At 42.6% G+C, this 19,514-nt stretch overlaps 1 protein-coding gene across 1 annotated transcript in view; it reads right to left on the bottom strand.

Moving 5' to 3' along the window:
• The window catches only part of MYRF (myelin regulatory factor), a 161,331-nt gene that overhangs the window by 21,591 nt on the left and 120,226 nt on the right, over positions 1-19,514 (bottom strand). The window contains exons 4-17 of the mRNA XM_066583152.1: positions 15,608-15,669; positions 12,254-12,530; positions 10,810-10,904; positions 10,100-10,223; positions 9,010-9,205; positions 8,201-8,277; positions 7,978-8,088; positions 7,647-7,737; positions 6,687-6,887; positions 6,331-6,439; positions 5,872-5,981; positions 3,990-4,135; positions 3,510-3,582; positions 1,754-1,842 (exon numbers count right to left, since the gene is read on the bottom strand). Of these exons, the coding sequence (XP_066439249.1) occupies positions 1,754-1,842; positions 3,510-3,582; positions 3,990-4,135; positions 5,872-5,981; positions 6,331-6,439; positions 6,687-6,887; positions 7,647-7,737; positions 7,978-8,088; positions 8,201-8,277; positions 9,010-9,205; positions 10,100-10,223; positions 10,810-10,904; positions 12,254-12,530; positions 15,608-15,669 (1,761 nt within the window). The remainder of the gene's footprint in view (positions 1-1,753; positions 1,843-3,509; positions 3,583-3,989; positions 4,136-5,871; positions 5,982-6,330; positions 6,440-6,686; positions 6,888-7,646; positions 7,738-7,977; positions 8,089-8,200; positions 8,278-9,009; positions 9,206-10,099; positions 10,224-10,809; positions 10,905-12,253; positions 12,531-15,607; positions 15,670-19,514) is intronic.

Here is a 19,514-nt window from a genome sequence, read left to right as displayed (position 1 = left end):
GTTTCATGGATTATTATACGCCAGACCCTTATTATTATTATTATTATTATTATATTGGATGGGACTCCAAGGGCCTCCTTCCCCGTATAGTTTAATGGATACGGTGTTTATTTTGTGTATGTTTAATAAAGGCTGCTGTGGCCAAAATATTCCAATTAAGAAGTGGTTCGGAGATTTATTAACGGAAAAAAGAGGTATGGATTTATTTAATACTGGGTGAGTCGGCCATACCCTGGTCAAGAAAAGGGCCGGAACGTGCCGCGAGGGGCATATACGTGTAGGCCCTGCATGACAGGGTTTGCCGGGAACAAGAAAGTTAGGATAGGGTTAACTGTAAAGGTGAGGGGAGTGATTGTTAGGAAGTAGTTTAAAGGGATTGGTTAGTGAGAAAAGAAGGGGGGGGGGAAATTGCAGGGGGGGGGTTAGTTATAAAAAGGGGCATTTGGGCGGGAGCGCCATCTTTTGAACGTTTCAGAGCCCACCCACCCTCCCGATTTTTGGTGGATAGGTTGATAAATATATTTATATAAAAAAAAAAATAAAATTTTTCTTTTGAATAAGTGAATATATATTAACTGGTTTAGGCGGGTAGTATATTTATGAGAAGATATGAGTGAAGCTGTTGATTATATAATTTATAGGTATTTACCACGTCATGGCAGCTGGCTGTGGCAGGCGGGGGGGGGGGGGTCCTTGGAGGCAGTTTATATTGAGTGGAAGGAGTTACGGTGGGGACGGCCTCACCTGGAGTGATTATCACCCTAATGGTTTTGGTTGGGTCTGGCGCGGTGGTAGCAGGCCAGGGAAGGGGTCCCGGGTGGCCTACAATTTTATATGTTGATTGCCTCCCAGAGGGGGGTTTTTGGGCATCCGAGCCGGGTGACGGTTGGAAGCCAGGTACAGTTTTGTTTCATGGATTATTATACGCCAGACCCTTATTATTATTATTATTATTATTATATTGGATGGGACTCCAAGGGCCTCCTTCCCCGTATAGTTTAATGGATACGGTGTTTATTTTGTGTATGTTTAATAAAGGCTGCTGTGGCCAAAATATTCCAATTAAGAAGTGGTTCGGAGATTTATTAACGGAAAAAAGAGGTATGGATTTATTTAATACTGGGTGAGTCGGCCATACCCTGGTCATGTAGACTGTGGGCCCGCTGTCATCCTGTATCTGCCTCCCTGTCGTCATCATGGTTTCTACCTGCACTGGTGTGTGTTCTACAGTTATTTTCACATAAAGTCTTGTAACTGATGCAAGTATTTTCAAGTAAAGTTCCCATTGTCGACTGTTCCCGGCAATGGCATGTTTTACTACTCCCTGTGTGTGTGTACTTTATTACATCTGCAGTTTCACCGTGGAGGAAGGAACGGTGGCATCACCCGTGACATTCGCTGAATCAAGTAAGAAATCAAATCCCTTTACTAGCCTGCCCTCGGCCCCTGGGACTCGTTCTCTGGTTACCCTCCGGGTGGGAGAAGGTAGTGCTACCATGACAAGGCCCTACTCCAATTCTCAACATCTACTAGGTTGAGACCCGCTCCTCGGGCACTGCACTACTGATCATTAGTAAAATCGGTAATAATACTTGGCCAACGGTCTTCTTTGTCCATGTACTATAGTTTATATCCAAAAAAAAACAACTTCCTTTATCTCATATTTTGTAGAACTGTTTGTGGGTACATCAGTCAAAAATGCAATTATGAATTTCATAAAATTTTTTACTAGTACAGTTTCTGGAAAACATACCTGAAAGCCATTATAATTACAAGGGCAATGATGGTGGCTTGAAGGAAACGTTGACTTACACAGCTCTGTTCGGCTGGAGGTGGAACCGTCTACAGAGAAAAAGCAAATCAGAGATATATATTATACTGTCACCCAGAAACTTGACACAAATGTATACATAGCAAGGCTATGAGAAACATACATTGATATAATGTTTAGCAGCTGGTACAACCACTGAACCAACTCCGAAGACCATTTTTAAATGAAGATGATGATAATAGGTTCTTTTCCTGATGAGGAGGTACATCAATACGGATAAAGGGGCTTTAATTGGCCATGATGGATGGAACCCCATTAATAGACAAGGGTTGTCAAGGTGAAGCAACCCATTTAATGTTGAAGGAGCCTTACCTCTTCTGTATGTATTTTCACAGGATTTCAATAGATGAGACCAACCACATCAATGATGGACCCCTAAAGCCGTTATGTGTGCCACTCAGATAGTTATGCCCCTAATCATACCAAACCAACTATACAATGTCCCAAAGCGTAATATTTCTATCATCTCCATATAAAACATTGTAAGACGTTCAACATCTTTTATTATTGGGACTTCAAAAAGAAAAAAAAAAATAATTGACACTCCTGTTCTTTTTAACCCCTTAGTGACAGCGCAATAGTGTTTTTACGTCCTGCTGTTGCAAGACGTGTGTGGAAGGAGATAACGCCACCATCTCCCTCCGTACAGTACGGGCGTCAGCTGTTTATGGGTGGCTTGATAGACTGCCTGTCAAAAAGCAGTTTGGCGTAATGCTATAGCACTAAGTCATACTGCAAGAGCGATCAAAGCATCACTGGTTGTGGTCGCCCCCCCCCTTTTGCCATATTTGAAATAAAAGAATCAAAATATTAAACCAAAAATACGTGTTTGGTATCGCTGCATCCGTAAAAGTCCGATCTATCAAATTAATGCATTATTTTACCGCACGATGAACATGGTCCAAAGAAATAAATAAAGAACGCCAGAAATGCACTTTTTTGGTCACTCTATCTCCGAGAAAAAATGCAATAAAAAGCGATCAAAAAGTCAATTGTACACAACAATGGTACCAACGGAAACGACAGGACATACCGCACAAATGAGTCCTCACTCAACTATGTCGACGGAAAAATAAAAAAGTTATTGTGCGCAGAAGATGGACACAAAAAATGATTTAAAAAAATGAAATATCTTTAAAAAAAAAGTACTACTGCAAAAACTATACAAGTTTGGTATCGTAGTACTCGTAGTGACCCATAGAATAAAGTTATCAGGTCATTTTTGTTGCAGTTTGTCCGCCGTAGAAACAGGACGCAACGAAAGATGGTGGAATGTCGTTTTTTGTTTTTTTTTCATTTCTCTCCACTTAGAATTTTTTAAAAGTTTTTCAGTACATTCTATGGTATAATAAATAGTACTGCTGAAAATTACAACTCATCCCGCCAAAAACAAGCCCTCATACAGCGACGTCAATGGATAAATAAAGGAGTTACGATTTTTTAAAAGGGAGGAGGAAAAAACGAAAATTGAAAAAAATCAAAAAAGCTCCATCACTAAGGGGTTAAGCTACTGTCTCTTCCATTGGCTTCCCAGGGCATCCACAGACTTTGATTTAGCCCTGAGGTTTTGGCCACCTGTATTTTATGGGTTTGTGGCCAAGCTTCTCAAAGTTTACATCTACTACTTGTGTAATTTATTGGAAGCCTATAATGTACAGACCGTTCGATATCCACCTACCTTGCCCATGACTTTGGAAGGACGTTGCTTATAAGGGATACTCCCTGCACGACTGAACTGACTTCCACTGTGACTAAAGGAAAGAAATAGAAAATGATGGTAAACCAATAAGATAATAGCGAATCATGTGTAGTTACTAGCAAGAAACCATAAAGAATACTGACAATCAGGGGCGTAACTAAAGGCTCAGGAGCCCTGATGCAAAAGGTGAGCTGGGCCCTTCCCCCTCTATCTGTATCTGTACCCGTACCCATACCTAAACCATGCTGCACAGAGGCACAACTTGAAGCTCCCGGGCCCCAATCCAAAACCTGTAACAGAGCCCCCAACTATAATGCTTTATTCATAGTACTGGGCTCCCGATATAGAGAAGAGAGGCCTTATGGGCCCCCCTAAGGCTCCTGGGCCCGGTTGCAACCGCATCCCCTGCACCCTCTATAGTTAAGCCCCTGCTGACAATTAAAATGATTGAATCCTAACCTGTTGCTGCTTTTCATGCTGTCCAGCCTCCGGAGTTTGGCCAGCTTCTGACTCCATCTTTCCAGTTCGTCAATCCGCGTCTCTAAATTGTCTGTCAGTTTGCAGAGCTCCTTCACAGCGCCGACATTCTCCATAAATATCCTTTCCTGACAGTTGGAAAAATAAAGCATATCCCTTCACCTAACTGTCACAATAATGAACCGAACCTGGGATTTCTGATCTTATTAAGGTGATGTCCATGTGATGTCCGATTTACAGGGAGGCACCATACTGATATGCATTTGCACGTCCTATTTCTGGGCCATGATACGGACAGGAATAGGACATGCAATGAGTCTTTTCATGTGCATGGCTTCATAGGCTATAATGGAGCAATGTAGTGCCTGTGAATCAACACGGACAAGACACAGCCCCAAATATGCTGGTATGCTGGAGGCCCCATAGTAATTGCTGGATGGTAAAAGTATACAATTTATAAAACATAACATTCCAACTAATTAAAACATTTATTAGCATTTCACAAATCCATTGACATGTGAGCAAGACATGTCAGTAGTTAGGACTGGTAGAATTCCCATGAGAATCCCATTGATCCTAAGGTTGAGTTGTCCAAGATGCATCACCAATAGAGATGTGCGAGCATACTCGTTAAGGGCATTGCCCTTAGCGAGTACCTGCCCGCTCGGAAGAAAAGATTCGGCTGCTGGCGGCGGGTGGGGAGCAGTGGGGGAGAGCGGGGAGATCTCTCTCCCTCCACCCCGCTTCCCCCTGCTCACTGCCGCAACTCACCTCTCACCCGCGCCGGCAGCCGAACCTTTTCTTCCAAGCAGGCAGGTACTCGCTAAGGACAATGCTCGATCGAGTAACTGCCCTTAGCGAGTATGCTCACTCATCTCTAATCACCAATTAATGATTATGGTGATGTTACTCATCATATCCCAACTTCTCGGGAAGGGTATAGTTTCTCCTTAAGGAAAGCACCTAGAAAGTGAGTGAGGAGGCTTATAAGGCCATGCCTGCTCCTCTGGTAAATATGCAAATAAGGGAGATGGAACAATACCTCTGCAGCGCCGCCTATTGGAAGGCAGCATTCCTGCAAGACAACCTTAGACTCTTCATACAAGCCTTATAACAATTCCCAGTCATTGTTATAAGGCTTGTCTAAAGAGTTTAACATTGGCTTGCAGTAATGCTGCCTATTAATAGGTGGCACTGTAGAGGTATTGTTCAATGCCAACTTCTCTAATGTTAACTTGATTATTTAATAAAGTAATATTTTTATGAGCCCGAGTGCCTTGCTTTTTCTCAATTTTTCCCTTTGTTCTTTTCTGTTTTGCTTTGCATCACCAATTGCTTTGCACCTTCAGAAATGTTTGTATTTCTGAACTAACGTGATGGTGACTGCCCAGTAATGAAGTGTAGCTCTAGAATATTGCAGAAGAATACAAGCTAACTACTCATTGGTTGTATTAGTTTACATATAGTAAGGCTGCATTTCCACAAGGCACTTTTATAGTGTTCCTATGGTATTTTCGATGTGCATTTTAAAGGGGTTTACCAGAATCGCAAGTTATCCTCTATCCACTGATCCTGAGAATCTGGGTCCCGTTTCCCTCATCCTCCTCACTACGGGTTTACTTCACCCCCCGCAGTGAGGAGGAGACTCAGGAGATAGCCAAGTGGCAAGTGCTCAGGTATTTCCATCAGCCTCATTGAAATGAATGGAGCGCCGACCACGCATGCTTGGCTGGTGCTCCATTCATTCGGATGTCATTGTGGGAGAAGAAGTGACCCTACAGTGACAGGCAGAGGGGAACAAGGTTTCTCCACTCTCAAGATTGGTGGGGGTCTCAATGGCTCAATTATACAATAAACACCATACCTTGTTTACTACTAGGAAACTCTCTATAGTTTCTCCATTGGCACACAACACATCTCCGGTCTCTTTTACTGCTTCGGGAAGAATCTCCTGAACTTCTTGAGCAATGACTCCTACAAAAAAAAAGTAATGGTAAACCAATGGCTTCCGACTGATAACGAGATAACTGTTTTAAGGTTTAACACAGGGTGAGTACCATCCAAATTATTGCTGGAAACAGCAAATTCGGGTGTAATCGTCCTGTGAACACGCGGCCACTGACAGGGCACCAAGTGAGAAACTTCTCACCTGCTGGAGTCTCTAACGGCCGGATCCTCCATTCACTTGAACGACTATTACTCTTGTGTAAGCATAGGAACAATAGTCAGACGGTAGACCGTGGCATGGCTGTTGGGTGGTACCTTTACTCATTGGCTACTTCACTCACTCATGCATAGTCCAAAATATAGGCATTCAACCTACCTGTTTCGGCAGTGTCATCCAGTCCTACGGTGCTAGCAAATTCAGGCTTGTAGTGATACTGAACGAGGCGCATCTGAGAGATCCGTTTCAACTGCTCTGTTGTATCCACCTTAGGTAAGAGACATATTTCGTCAGTCAGGACTAAGGTTGACCATGCACATTAGTCAGCTATTGGCTGAACACTCGCTCGGCCAACAGCTAGCTCCCTCTACCCCCATACGCATGCATGCTCCCATGTGTTCTGAATGGGGACAGGGTAGTAAGCCGCCATCAGACACATTGCTATTTGGACGGCACATGATTTTTTTCACCGTAGCATAATTTTCCCAGCACTTTCTCATTCCTTGATATCTCACCTCCTCAATGTCCTCCTTGGCTCTAATATCCGAAGGATGCAAAAGTGAACCCATGATTTTGACATTCCCGTGAACCACCAAAGCTTCATCTGGCCGTTCCGTGTTTATGCCAATACGTCCGTGGTGAAAAACAGTGTCTGGAAGTTGACCGCGTTGCCAAAGCACTTCACTGTCACTCTCAAACTGGCCAGGATTTGAGGCCTGTGAAGGAAGGGATCAATGATGGAAGCAAGACCCCCAAACTGTAAAATAACTCATGCCATTATCTGAACAGGGTTCTGTTGGACATTTATCAGACATTTCTAACTGGTTATGTCTTCTTCGGCATTCGCTTCAGATTTTGGCAGATGCTGGACTGTAATTCAGTACTACGCATGACTATAACTATTGCCAGACTACTGCATGCCACATTTAAGAGGTTCTGTTACCCCCGTGAGTGTTCTATTCTGCAATGCTGCACTGTCTCCGAATAAATAGACTTTTAAGGCCAGCTGCACGGCCGGATTCTGCATGCGGGAACCCGGAGTGGAATCCAACTGTGACCCCGGCCGTGGACCCTGTGTACCTGCAAACTCTGTACTCCGGTTGACTGCCATCCATACGATTTGCTGTGGATCCTCCATGCGGACGCCGACCGGATGGAGGAGCCGGTCGTGTGAAGCCTGACTGTGTCAGTCTCTCCCCACCCACTGCTTGCAGAGTGACAGTTCTCTCCACATACCCAAGAAGGGAGAGGAGCTGTCAGTCTTCATGCAGCAGGCAGGAAGAAGTCAACGTGGCCCGCCTCCGTGACTCGGAGCTCAGCTCCAAGCCAATCTTGAAAGCGTATTTATTCTAAAACGCCACAGTATTGCAGAATTCTGCAGCGCTCACGAGGGGCAACAGCCCATGGTTCGGGTTGCATAAACTTGATGATAGAATCCCTTGAAAGAAAGTTTACAGTATCTTATGTACTTTTACCCGGACAATGATGCGCTCAGATCCATATGCTGCAACCAGATATGTTTGATTCTGCGTCTGGACTTGGAGAGCCACCACTAAGAGAAAATACCTGCAAAAAGCAAAACATTGAGCTCCTGAATATGGATGGTGAAGGGTAACAGTCAATGGTAGGAGACAAAAACATGGCAGGAGGTGGTATGCCGGGGTGAAAGGATGATAAAATCTTTTGTTTTTTTTAAATTTAGTTTGGTGGCATACAGAGTTTTTTTCCCCTTTATAGGTCTGACCCCATACGTTCCACCATTGTGTTAATCTATAGAAGCCCGTGTGTCTGAACTGCTATATTTACCTCTGGTCTGGATTGGGTTTTCCTTTTTTTCTCATGTTATTTGCTGTAGTTTCACTGAAATGGAGCCTCCCAACTGTGACTTTAGTGACCTGGTCTGGTGGAAGTGATAACCTGAGAAGACCAGAGACAGAGAAAAGTCAACAATCTCGTATCTCTAAAAATAAATCCCACATTTTGCACTTGCAACTTCTGCATCTACATTATTGACCTGCTCTTTACTTACGTGACGGGATGAAAAGGGCGTTTGCTGCGATCGGACTGCGATTGCTCAATACTGATGCTTTGATTGATGGCCTCCAGCTGAAAAGGTACAAAGATAGGGATAACTAGAAGAAGGAGAGATCCAACACTGAATGGATCTTCATAAAACATTATATTCATTGCATCCAAGCTAAAAACATAGGTAGCAACAAAGTAGGAAAGCCTAAGCATTTCAGACTGGTGCAGTTCAGTACTCATACAATGATTAATGATTGGACTGTACCGGTTTGAAACGTGTAGCTTTTCCTACTTTGTTTCTGTCTATGATTTTAGCTCAAATGCATTAGAAGTCATTTTTTGTATGATGATTCCTCCAGAACTGGATGTTACTTTTGTCACAAAGACAGCACAAGCTACTCAGGACTATCCTTGGCTATAAACCTTGTTAGGTCATATAGACATCATAGAGAGAGATCCCACCATTCAGGGCCCTTCCCTATTAGCTAAAACCACTGCAAAGGTTGTGGTTGGGTATTGCCTTCAATGGGTGCCACGTAATACTGAGTGTTCCCCTTCAGCTCAAATGCAGATGAACCAGCTGATTCACATGATCACTCCATACATGACCCAAGACATGATGGTAGTACTGGTCCTGTTCAGTATTAGAAGGGACATGCTGTAGTTGGGAATGTGTAGAGAGGCCAACTAGAGCCTACATGGGCTGGTTGATTGGTATACCCAGGGCCATGAGAAGATTTGACAAGTTACCCCAACACTGTAATGAAATGTTTATAATTAATGCAATAATTGAGGTCTTCACACAATTCTCACCTTCACACCATTTAATTTTAAGTAGAAGCACTCAATAGGTAGGATGCCTTCTGGAGTTTTGACATATTTAGGTTCTCCGATCATGCCAATGTACACCGTCACTTGAAAATGGTTTTTCTTCTGGCACACAAAAGCATCATCTCCTACTGAGAAGTTAAACCCTTTATCTGCATCCACCTTGTAAGTGGGCATTGGGCTGCAAGAAACAAGACCATTATGGGGTCATATATCATTATTCATTTTATACCAATAAATTCTACTAAATACTCACACCAATCAGTGTATACGTCTCCTACATACAGTGCACTGCTTATATACATCATCCCCTTAGTGCCCCAGGACATATGTGTATGTTTTTTGGGTGACCTGGGTTTGTATGGAACAGAATTGGGAGACAAGCCCACTCCATACACCGCCAGGGAAAGCTGCTATCAGTATTTACGCCAGCTGTGGTTGTTGACCCTTTAAATTCCATTGTAAAATCTGACTGGGACATTTAAATGCCCCAATCGGCATTCAGATGTCCCGAAAGCCCCTGCCATGATGAGATTACTAGGTACTGTCTATGTGTCATGGTAGCCAGGGGCCTTCTGAAAACCCCTGGGGGGTGCCATGTATTTCTGCCTATTAAGATGCTCTTGTGACCTGTCTTTATAGAATGCCCATAGAAATACCATATACTGCAGTACTGAAGTGTTGCAGTATATGGTATAAGCGATCAAAGAACCATAGTTTCAAGTTCCCTTAGGGGACTTAAAAAAAAGTAAGAGTAAGTGAAAAAAAGTTCTTAATTATTGCACAAAAAAGGATACTGAAAGTTTAAAAAACATATACTGTATCTATAATAAAAAATCTAAACAAAGCATGGAAAGGTAAAATATTTATGGCTGTCAAAAGATGGCGACAGTAGATACTATATTTTTTAAACGTAGTACAGAAAGTAGAGAGGAAAAAACAAAAATGGAAAAAAAGCAAAAGATAAGGGCCACAGCCTTAAGGGGTTAAGTATTTAAAAAAAAAAAATATATATATATATATATATATATATATATATATATATGATTAGATGAACGTTGTGACTGTGACTTACAGCTCCTTGTAGTTACTGTCATACAAGCTGACCCACTTATTCTGTAGATGCGGCTGCCATTTTATAGACTGGTAATTGGGGTCCAGGTAGGAGCCATTCAGACTATCATTATCTTGCATAAGACCTGGAGTTAAAATAAGAAAAAGTCCATCAAATTATGATACTTACTGGTGTACCCATAATCCCACCCCAAATCCCACCCTTGTTATTGGATGTTATGTAATTATATTGCTAGTAACAACCTTGGTGAGTGCTATCTATATTAGGTGTACTTGCATTAGTGTCTTTATGCAGATAAACAGGGATGCTATTTGCATATAGTACATTATGTCATACAGGCAAATTCATTCTCAATGGAGTAAAAATCAAAGTTTCAAAAAAAATGATATTGTGGGTGACAAAATATGTATCTGTTTTCCTTTTGCATAGAATCTGAGCGATGCCAATCATATAGCGATCAATGTAATACATTCACCAACCAAGTTATTATATCACAAAGTTTCTTTTCTTCTTCAGTAATCATATGTTAATGCCACCAGTCAGTGCCCAGGCCTTGGTAAGTGAATGGTCCTTCTTCTAAGCCTTGGTCATGTAAATGCTCCACCATGCCCTCGGTCAGTAACTATGTGGATGTGTGTTGCTAGTGGACTTCTTGTCTTTCATGTGCCTGCTCTACACATATGTGTGGGTCTATGTCAGTGTGTCAGTACCCGGCTCCTGTTTCACCATGCCTCCACTGGGTACTTGATCCCTCAGATTAGGAGAATCTGAGTGTTTCCTCTTCTTTGCAGGGTGCACGGGGAGCCTGCAATAAATGACAAAAAAAAAGGAAATTACTCTTAGTATGACAATTAAAGATCATAAAATCAATTATCAGTCTCTTCTGTCAAACTTTTTTTCTGTGGAGTTATTATGCATAAGTCTCCATTCACATTACCATCATCATGCTACTAATGGTGGCGTTGTAGCTTTAATGGGTATTGAAATGGATCTTTAAAAATCCAGATGGCGTCCATTGACATATGATGGGACTATCATGTTTCTGTTGCATTTCCAGTTATGTTGACTGAACTTTTTAAAGGTTTGGTTCAGAGGAATTTTAGCAAAAAGTTTGATTGGATCGGAATTAGTAGAAACCAAACCAGAACTTCACCAGTACCCCGAAAACTGGTGTATGAAACTGTCTAAGAGCCATAAAAGCCCTATATAACACTCCTAGTAGAGATGAGAGAGCATACTCGCTAAGGCAAACTACTCGAGCGAGTAGTGCCTTATGCGAGTACCTGCCCGCTCGTCTCTAAAGATTCGGGTGCCAGCCAGCAGGGAAGAGCGGTGAGTTGTGGGAGTGAGCAGGGGGGAGCGGGGGGAGAGAGTGAGAGAGAGATCCCCCCCCATTCCTCCCCGCTCTCCCCCGCCGTCAGCACCCGAATCTTTAGAGACGAGCAGACAGGTAGTCGCATAAGGCACTACTCGCTCGAGTAGTTTGCCTTAGCGAGTATGCTCGCTCATCTCTTACTCCTAGGTTACCTAGGAGTGTATCAATGTACTTTTGAGCTGTTTTTAACGCAAAGTTGATGAAGAAGTAGGAGAAGAAAGAGGAAAAAGAAAAAGAAGAAAAGGAAGAGGAAAATGAAGATGAAGAGAAAAAGACAGCTAAAGAAGAAGAAGAGAAAGAAGGAAAAGAAGATGAAAAGGAAGAGGGAAATGAGGAAGAGAAAAAGACAGCTGTAGAAGAAAAAGGAAGAAAAAATAAGAGGAAAAGGAAAAGGAAGAAAAGCAAAAAGAAGAAGAAGAGGAAAAAGATCAATAAGAAGAAGAAGATAGAGAAGGAGAGGAAAAGGAAGAAGAAGACATCTTAATGAGTTCGGCTTAGATGAACCAACCGATGTCGGGTTCATGCTACACCAAACTTTTAGCAAAGTTTGACCCAAATAGTGTTCTAGTGATTTGATTTGTGAACACTAGTTTCCAGTATGTTTAAAAGCAAGAACAATGCTGCAGCCTGTGCTACTCTTTCCATCAAAAAGCAGAAAGAATCCCAATGGAATGGAGACCAACGCTAATGAGAACAGAGCCTAAAATCTACAAAAAAGGTAAAATAATTGTCCGTTTCACATTTGCTATAACCAGCACAGTAACTGTTGTGGTACGTACTCTGATCCATGTTGCTGCTGGAGAAGCTGCTGAAGCATCTGAGATTGTTGTGCATGATGGAGGACTGTTGGCGGAATACCAGGTCCAAGTGGTGGGTATTGAGGCATCAAGGATTCCACTTTCAGGTACAAATCACGTTGCATGTTAGGATAATGCTGCTGGTGTGCAGGGTGTGGAGGAGGTGGGCCCTGGAGGTGAGAAGGTGGTGGATGTTCCAAGCGAGATGAGGTGATGTGACAAATATTTTCTGGGGTCATAGTGCGAAGCAGGTGAGGATCTATAGATGAAGGAGAAATTCATTGGTGAGAAATGTTGGTGATTGGTAGGAAAACGGATTGATCATGCATATACACTATCCTACCAATAGTAACTGGACCCCTGAGCAAGAGTCAAAAGTAGTATTTATTTCCATATGTTAATACTTGGTGGGGCTCCTTTAGCCTAACGACGTTGGATACTCTCCGTGGTATACTTTATACTAACTTCTGACACACTTCAGCTGGTAATTCCCTCCCTTTATCTTGCAAATGTCTAGCAGGTTCTCTCAAAGAAGATGGATGCTATTCATATTTCCTGACCCAATGTTCCATTTCATTCCAAAGATGTTCAGTAGACAACTCACAGAAAGAAAGAGCCAGATACAAGATATATACTACAGGGAAGGCTCAATCGCCATATACCCCAATAGCATGCGGTAGGCCAGATTGCAATATAGAGGAGCACAAGTGTTCATTTTCAGACTAATGGGCAGACTCAACCCAACATATGGAGGAGCCCATGTAGTGCTAGCGTGGTACTCTTTGTTAATACATGGCAATCTGCTGCTTTGTCAGTGTGGGTTGTACTCCTTTATGGTGTGGAGGACTTATCAATGGCTGTCATCTTGGTATCAGTTCATACTGTGCAGATTAAGTTTGTCAGCAGTAACCCCTTCCCTACCTTGGGTTGAGTTGTGTGGCTGTTTATTAGTCTGCACATGAACACTTGTGCTCCTCTATATTGCAATCTGGCCTACCGCATGCTATTGGGGTATATGGCGATTGAGCCTTCCCTGTAGTATATATCTCGTTTCTGGCTTTTTTCCTGTGAGCTTTCTGTACATTTTTTCCCACCTCTGTGATTTTAAAGATGTTTAGTAGGGTTCAGGTTGAGACTCTGTGCAGCCGGTTCAATCATGGAACATCCATATCCGCAGACAAATGTAAACCAGTGTTGGATTTGTGACAAGGTGCATTGTCTTGTTGGAAGTATGGCCGACCATTCCCAGAGTATTACGACATTGTCGGCAGCACATTATTTTCTGGAATGTCAGGGTACACTTTCAAGTTTATGGTTCTTGCCACTACAACCAACGGGCCAAGACCATGCCACGCAAAACAATCACAGGCGAAAACGGAACATTCACAGTACTTAACTGTTGGCACAACACACTCAGACCAATGGCGTTCCCAGGCATCCCTCACACCCAGGAATGACCATCTGATATGAAGATAGAGTAGTGTGATTCATCACTCTGTAGAATGTTCTTCCATTGCTCAACTGTCCAATGATGATGCTCCTTGCACCATTGTAGGTGGTGCCATGATAGGTGGCGAGTTCTCCTTCAATGGAAGCCTTCAAACAAAGTCTGGACAAATATCTGTCTGGGATGATTTAGTGAATCCTGCACTGAGCAGGGGGTTGGACCCGATGACCCTGGAGGTCCCATCCAACTCTACCATTCTATGATGCATCTTCTTTAAGAGAACTCACCAGACATTAGCAGGAGGAATGGAAGGAAATACCAGCTGAAATGCATTGGATGTTACAAGAAAGTATACTACGGAGAGTATACAAATGTCATTAGAACTAAAGGAGCCCAATTAAGTATTAACATATGGAAATATATACTACTTTTGATTCTTGCTCAGGTGTCCAATTACTTTTGCTAGGACAGTGGAAATCTATTCTTTTGTACATTAGGTGTTAGTCTTCACAAACATAAAGGTATCAGTATTGGGCAATCTGTCTTTTAGTAATTGCAATAAATTGACTATAGACAGAGAACAAGCTGATTGGATATAGAACCAGCCCCAAAATATACGTAATTGAGAAATACAATGATAAATAGATCAATAGACAGATCACATGTTTAATCTGTTCCTTTGGTGTCTTTCTAAACTACTTATGATAGCTCATTGGTAAAGTCCTGGAGAGCTGATGGCCACCAATAATTTTATTGGCTTGAGTTTTCGTCTTCGGGGGTCAATCAAATACAGTTTCGACTTCTTGACCTGTGAGAGACATTGTTTTGCTGGTAAGAAAAAGAGTTGACCACCAGCTCTCCGGTAGGCAGTCCCTCCCGATCCGTCCACCTTCTGTTTGTTGCTATGGTAAATTACAGACTTTAACATTTCAATCAAAGTGCAACAAAGACCGAAAACTGAATCTCTAGCATAGTAACAGGATCCGAACACAAAAACATCGCCATCATCTACAACAGTACGGCACGTTAATACAGAAGTAGTTAGAATACATTCAACAGAGGGAATGTGTGTGGGGCCAGACCGTTTCTCCTGATAAATTTAGGGAGGGGCAGGAAAAGAATTCCAAACATTTCTTTGCTCTGATAAACAAAGATTCGAGTTTGCACACACTAGACTTACTTCACAGAGACACCAACCCAAACAACGTCACCTGTCGCACTGTGTGCCAAAGTTCAGCACTCTACACCCCTAAGACACCTGTTCTGGGACCCTCCCACCTGTCATACCGGCAGTGGACACGGGCTGTGTTCTGCAGGACACTCACAAGACATCTCTTCCCAACTCTCTACCACCAATCCACATAGACAACTTGACTTTCTGAAGATCTCCTATCCGTCATCAGTCACTTGTCCACTCCCACATACCAGGGAAAGTCTTTAGAAGCATTGCCTGTATGCCGAGCTGCTTTGGTAGTGTTAATGAAAATCCCACAGAAGTTTTTCACTGTGGACTTCTTCTTAGGATTTCTTTTCAACTCTTTTTTGCAATCTGAGTCATCCCAGTCATCACTTTTACCGGTACCCCTCCCTCCCCCTGCACAACTCACCTCTTTAGACCTCCTTACGCTAAGTTTCCACCAACTTTATCTTGAAGTTTTATTTCTCTCGACTTCACCCTCACTCGATCAACACTCTCCATATTGATATTCCTCAGAGGTTCCTTCCTCAGACACAGTCTCCACACTCTCCGTTCTCTCCCATTTGCAAGCACAACACTTATAGTTGGTCTATTTACACACTTTTTTCTTACCTTCTCTCTTCCCTGACCGATAACACCAGCTGGATAAAAGCAGTAATGAAGGAGGGGAAAATCCTGCACAGGCACTTACCATTCAGCTGCTGGGGAGAGTACGCCTCTGATCCGGAGTCTGGGGGAGAGTCAGGTAAAGTGCTGACAAGGAGGAAGATGAAGACAATATTTTCCAGTTATCTCATGCATTGTTCATACATCCTTATTAGCTATCAAAACATGTAGCTTTAACCAACAGGAACATATTCTATATCCCACTCTTAGGGTGGGAGATACTTGAAGAAGGTAACAAAAATCTCAAAGACTATATACAACTTTGCACTCTTTTTTTTCCTTTCAATCAATGTGTTTTTGGAAATAAAGAGTTTTTTAAATTGGTTTTCATTAAAAAAAAATTTGATTGTTTGATTTCTGGGCTGGTATCATTTTCCAAGGCACTGCAGACTGGAGGACTGAAATCTTAGCAAATTCTGTCAGTCTGAGTAAACTGACAGCTCCTCCCTCAACCTGCTTCCCTGTGATAAACATGCATTCAATGCCTTCTCACTGAGCTACTATGGAGGGCTGTAGGATAGTGCTAGGGGCTGGTGTAGGAGAGGAGAGCAGAGAAAGCTATAATTCACTATGGCTGAAATTTCTGCTCTTAGCAGCAGTGAAGGGGAAGGACCAGCAGCTACTTAGAGAGAGGATGAGATAGACTGAGTGATAGCTGTGTAGTATTTAGTGGGTGTGGTTATGCTACACAGCCTCTGAAAGAGGAGAGGGTAGGGGGAGCTGAGCTTGTGCACATTCATGACAGAGACCAGCTAATCAGTGCTGGGAACACCCCCAAGCTAGAAACTTGAATGTAGGAAAGGCTGCAAACCAAGTATGAGGCTTTCTAAATGAACAAAACAAACAAACAAAAAAAAGAGCATAATTTTTTTTCTGCAGGGAATTAGATATGTGTGTAGTGATTTTTCATGGACAAAGGTTTCCATACGTTTAAAAACACTGTGTATTAAACGAGTGACAACTTCTCAGGTGAGTGGCGACCATTTTTAAAGCCCAGAGAAGTTATAACTTCCCTTCAGCTATAGAGATATAATGGGGAATGGCATACAACACATACATTAAGTAGACATGTTGTCAGAAAACCTATTTTTAGGAGAATCTGGCTTATTTATTGCATTACCATTTTAAATGCTATTGCAATGGTTTACAAACTGTGCCTCTCTAACTGTTGATAAACCACAAATTTTAGTATGTCTTGACTCACACAGATTGTGAGAGTATGTTGGCAGCTAGAGAGCCACAAGTTGGAGGACAGCTCATTAACACTTCATTAACACATAAGTATCCATACTTTGTGATTCATATGTGCATACCAAAATACCTAATGAGTCTGCTGAGCAAGACTACAGGGGCTATTAGGGCGTGTATCTTGTGATCATGGTGCATTTTTGGTCACATGTTTTTGCAAATTTGTAGCAAAATGTACTGATTTTGGGGGGAAAAAATAAGCACAGCAAAAGGATTCAATATGACAACCAGGGGCATAACTATAGAGGGTGCAGGGGATGCGGTTGCACCCGGGCCCAAGAGCCTTGGGGGGCCCATAAGGCCTCTCTTCTCCATATAGGGAGCCCAGTACTATGAATAAAGCATTATAGTTGGGGGCCCTGTTACAGGTTTTCCATTGGGGCCCATAAGCTACAAGTTATACCTCTGTGCAGCATGGTTTAGGTATGGGTACGGGTACAGATACAGATAGAGGGGGGGACCCAGCTCACGTTTTGCATCAGGGCCCCTGAGCCTTTAGTTACGCCCCTGATGACAACAATGTGTGAATCCTTCCCTAGGGTGGATTCACAAATATTGCGTTTCAGAAAAACACCATGGAGCAGATTTATGAAACATTTTTTGCCAAAAACTGGTGTAAAAGTTGCAGGTTTTGGTGTACACAATGCTTGGAGCTACAATTTGGAACTTTGAGCTTTTATCACCACTTTTGAAAAGCTTTCAGAACAGGAGGAAGGGCTTATAGAGAGTGGGCAGCTCCATCAAGATTTACTATAATTTACACCAAAAACTGGTGTAAATTATAATGGAAATCCATGCCAGTTCATAGCTCTTAGCTCTCCGTTCAGTTGCACAGGGAGCCAGAGATGCACCTAACTTGTCTAGAAGCATGCGGCTCTTAACAAATCAGAAGCATCTTTAATCCCTCTCCTTGTTTATTAAAGGTGTTGTACAATTGTAAATTATTGATGGCCTGTCTTTAGGATAGGCCATCAATAGTAGATCAGAGCGAATTCCAGATGGCAGACCCCCCGCCGATCAGTAGTTCATCAGGCTGGTATACGGAGATGATTTATGCAGCAAGCAGACAACTTTGTTCCTACTCCAGTGGCCTGGTTTGGTATTACAGTTCTCATCCACTTCAATGGGAACTTTGCCTGTAATACCACATCTGCCCACTGTAGTGGAAATAGAGCTGTCTGCTTCCTGCAGAAGTCAACTCAGTGCAGAAGCACAGCGACCCAGAAAACAGCTAATCAGTGGGAGTTCAGGGGGGCAGACACCCGCTAATCAACTATTGAGGGCCTATCGTATGGATAGGGAAATATGAAATGCACTACAAAAGGTGAGTATATTTTTTTTCATTTTTTTTTCTTTTACTTTTGTGGTTTTTGGGTTAGTGGTGTTTTTGCCAATCACAATAGCTGTGGGTTTGCCATATTTTTCTGGTCTTACTTTTCTACAGGAAAAAAAAAACACCAGAAAATAATGCATGTAAAAATTTTTAAAAAATCCACCCAAAAAACTCTCTGAACAACGTATGTATCAGTTAGGAAATTAGCAGTTTTTTTAAAAGCTGTTTTTCAGAGCCAAAATATGTTTTGTGTGAAGGAAGGCTAAAATGGGTTTCTGGTTTTATGCAAATAAAGTTTAATCATTGTGAAAAGTTCTACAAATTCCTAATATACTTTGTTTTTTAATTCCTCTCCATTTTCAAGATCACTGCTTGCTGTAAGTGAATTGGAACACACCCATAATGACCTAAAAGTCCTTGCAGCTGAGAGTTTTCTACAATTGCATATAGCCTAGGCAAAAATCTGTCAGCTAAATGCATGAGCAGCACAATCTGTCTGCTGCCCTCATAGTTTGCTACAGTGTATAATCTGTGTAGGCAAAGTGTATCAGTCTGGAGTCAAATGGATAGAATTGTACTAAACCCTGTGATACACGTGTTTAGAGCAGCAGTGGCTTTGTCATCAGCAGTGTTGTCTTGCTGTGCTGTAGTTCTGCGTTCAAATCTTACCAAGGATAACATCTGCATGGACTTTGAAAAACTCCATCCAGATGTTGTCCTTGCTCAGATTCGAACCTAGAACTACAGCACAGCAAGGCAACACTGCTAACAAATGAGCCACCATTTCTATTCTTCCTTTTCTGGAGGAGAAGAACAAGAATAATAAACATGAAGAGAACATATAAACTCCATGCAGATATTGTCCTTGGTCAGATGTAAACCTAAGGGCGGATTCAGACGACCGTATATTGGCCGCGTATTCACGCCGGCCGATATATGGCGTCCCTCTCTGCAGGGGGAGGAGGCTGGAAGAGCCGGGAGCAGTGCACTGAGCTCCCGCCCCCTCTCTGCCTCCTCTCCACCCTCTGCACTATTTGCAATGAGGAGAGGTGGGACAGGGGTGGAGCTAATTCCCGGAATTTAGCCCCGTTCCCGCCCTGCCTCCTCTCATTGCAAATAGTGCAGAGGGTGGAGAGGAGGCAGAGAGGGGGCGGGAGCTCTTCCAGCCACCTCCCCCTGAAGAGAGACGCCGTATATCGGCCGGCGTGAATACGCAGCCGATATACGATCGTCTGAATGCGCCCTAAGACTCTCGCACTGCAAGACAACAGTGCCAACCACTGAGCTACCGAGTACTTCCTTCTCCAAAGGAGGAGAAGAAACACAAAAAGAACATACAAACTCAATGCAG

The sequence above is a fragment of the Eleutherodactylus coqui genome, chromosome 11 (genome assembly GCF_035609145.1).
Source record: "Eleutherodactylus coqui strain aEleCoq1 chromosome 11, aEleCoq1.hap1, whole genome shotgun sequence".
Lineage (NCBI taxonomy): Eukaryota > Metazoa > Chordata > Amphibia > Anura > Eleutherodactylidae > Eleutherodactylus > Eleutherodactylus coqui.
Note: the sequence above shows the minus strand (reverse complement) of the source record. Positions and strands in the feature narration are given on the sequence as shown.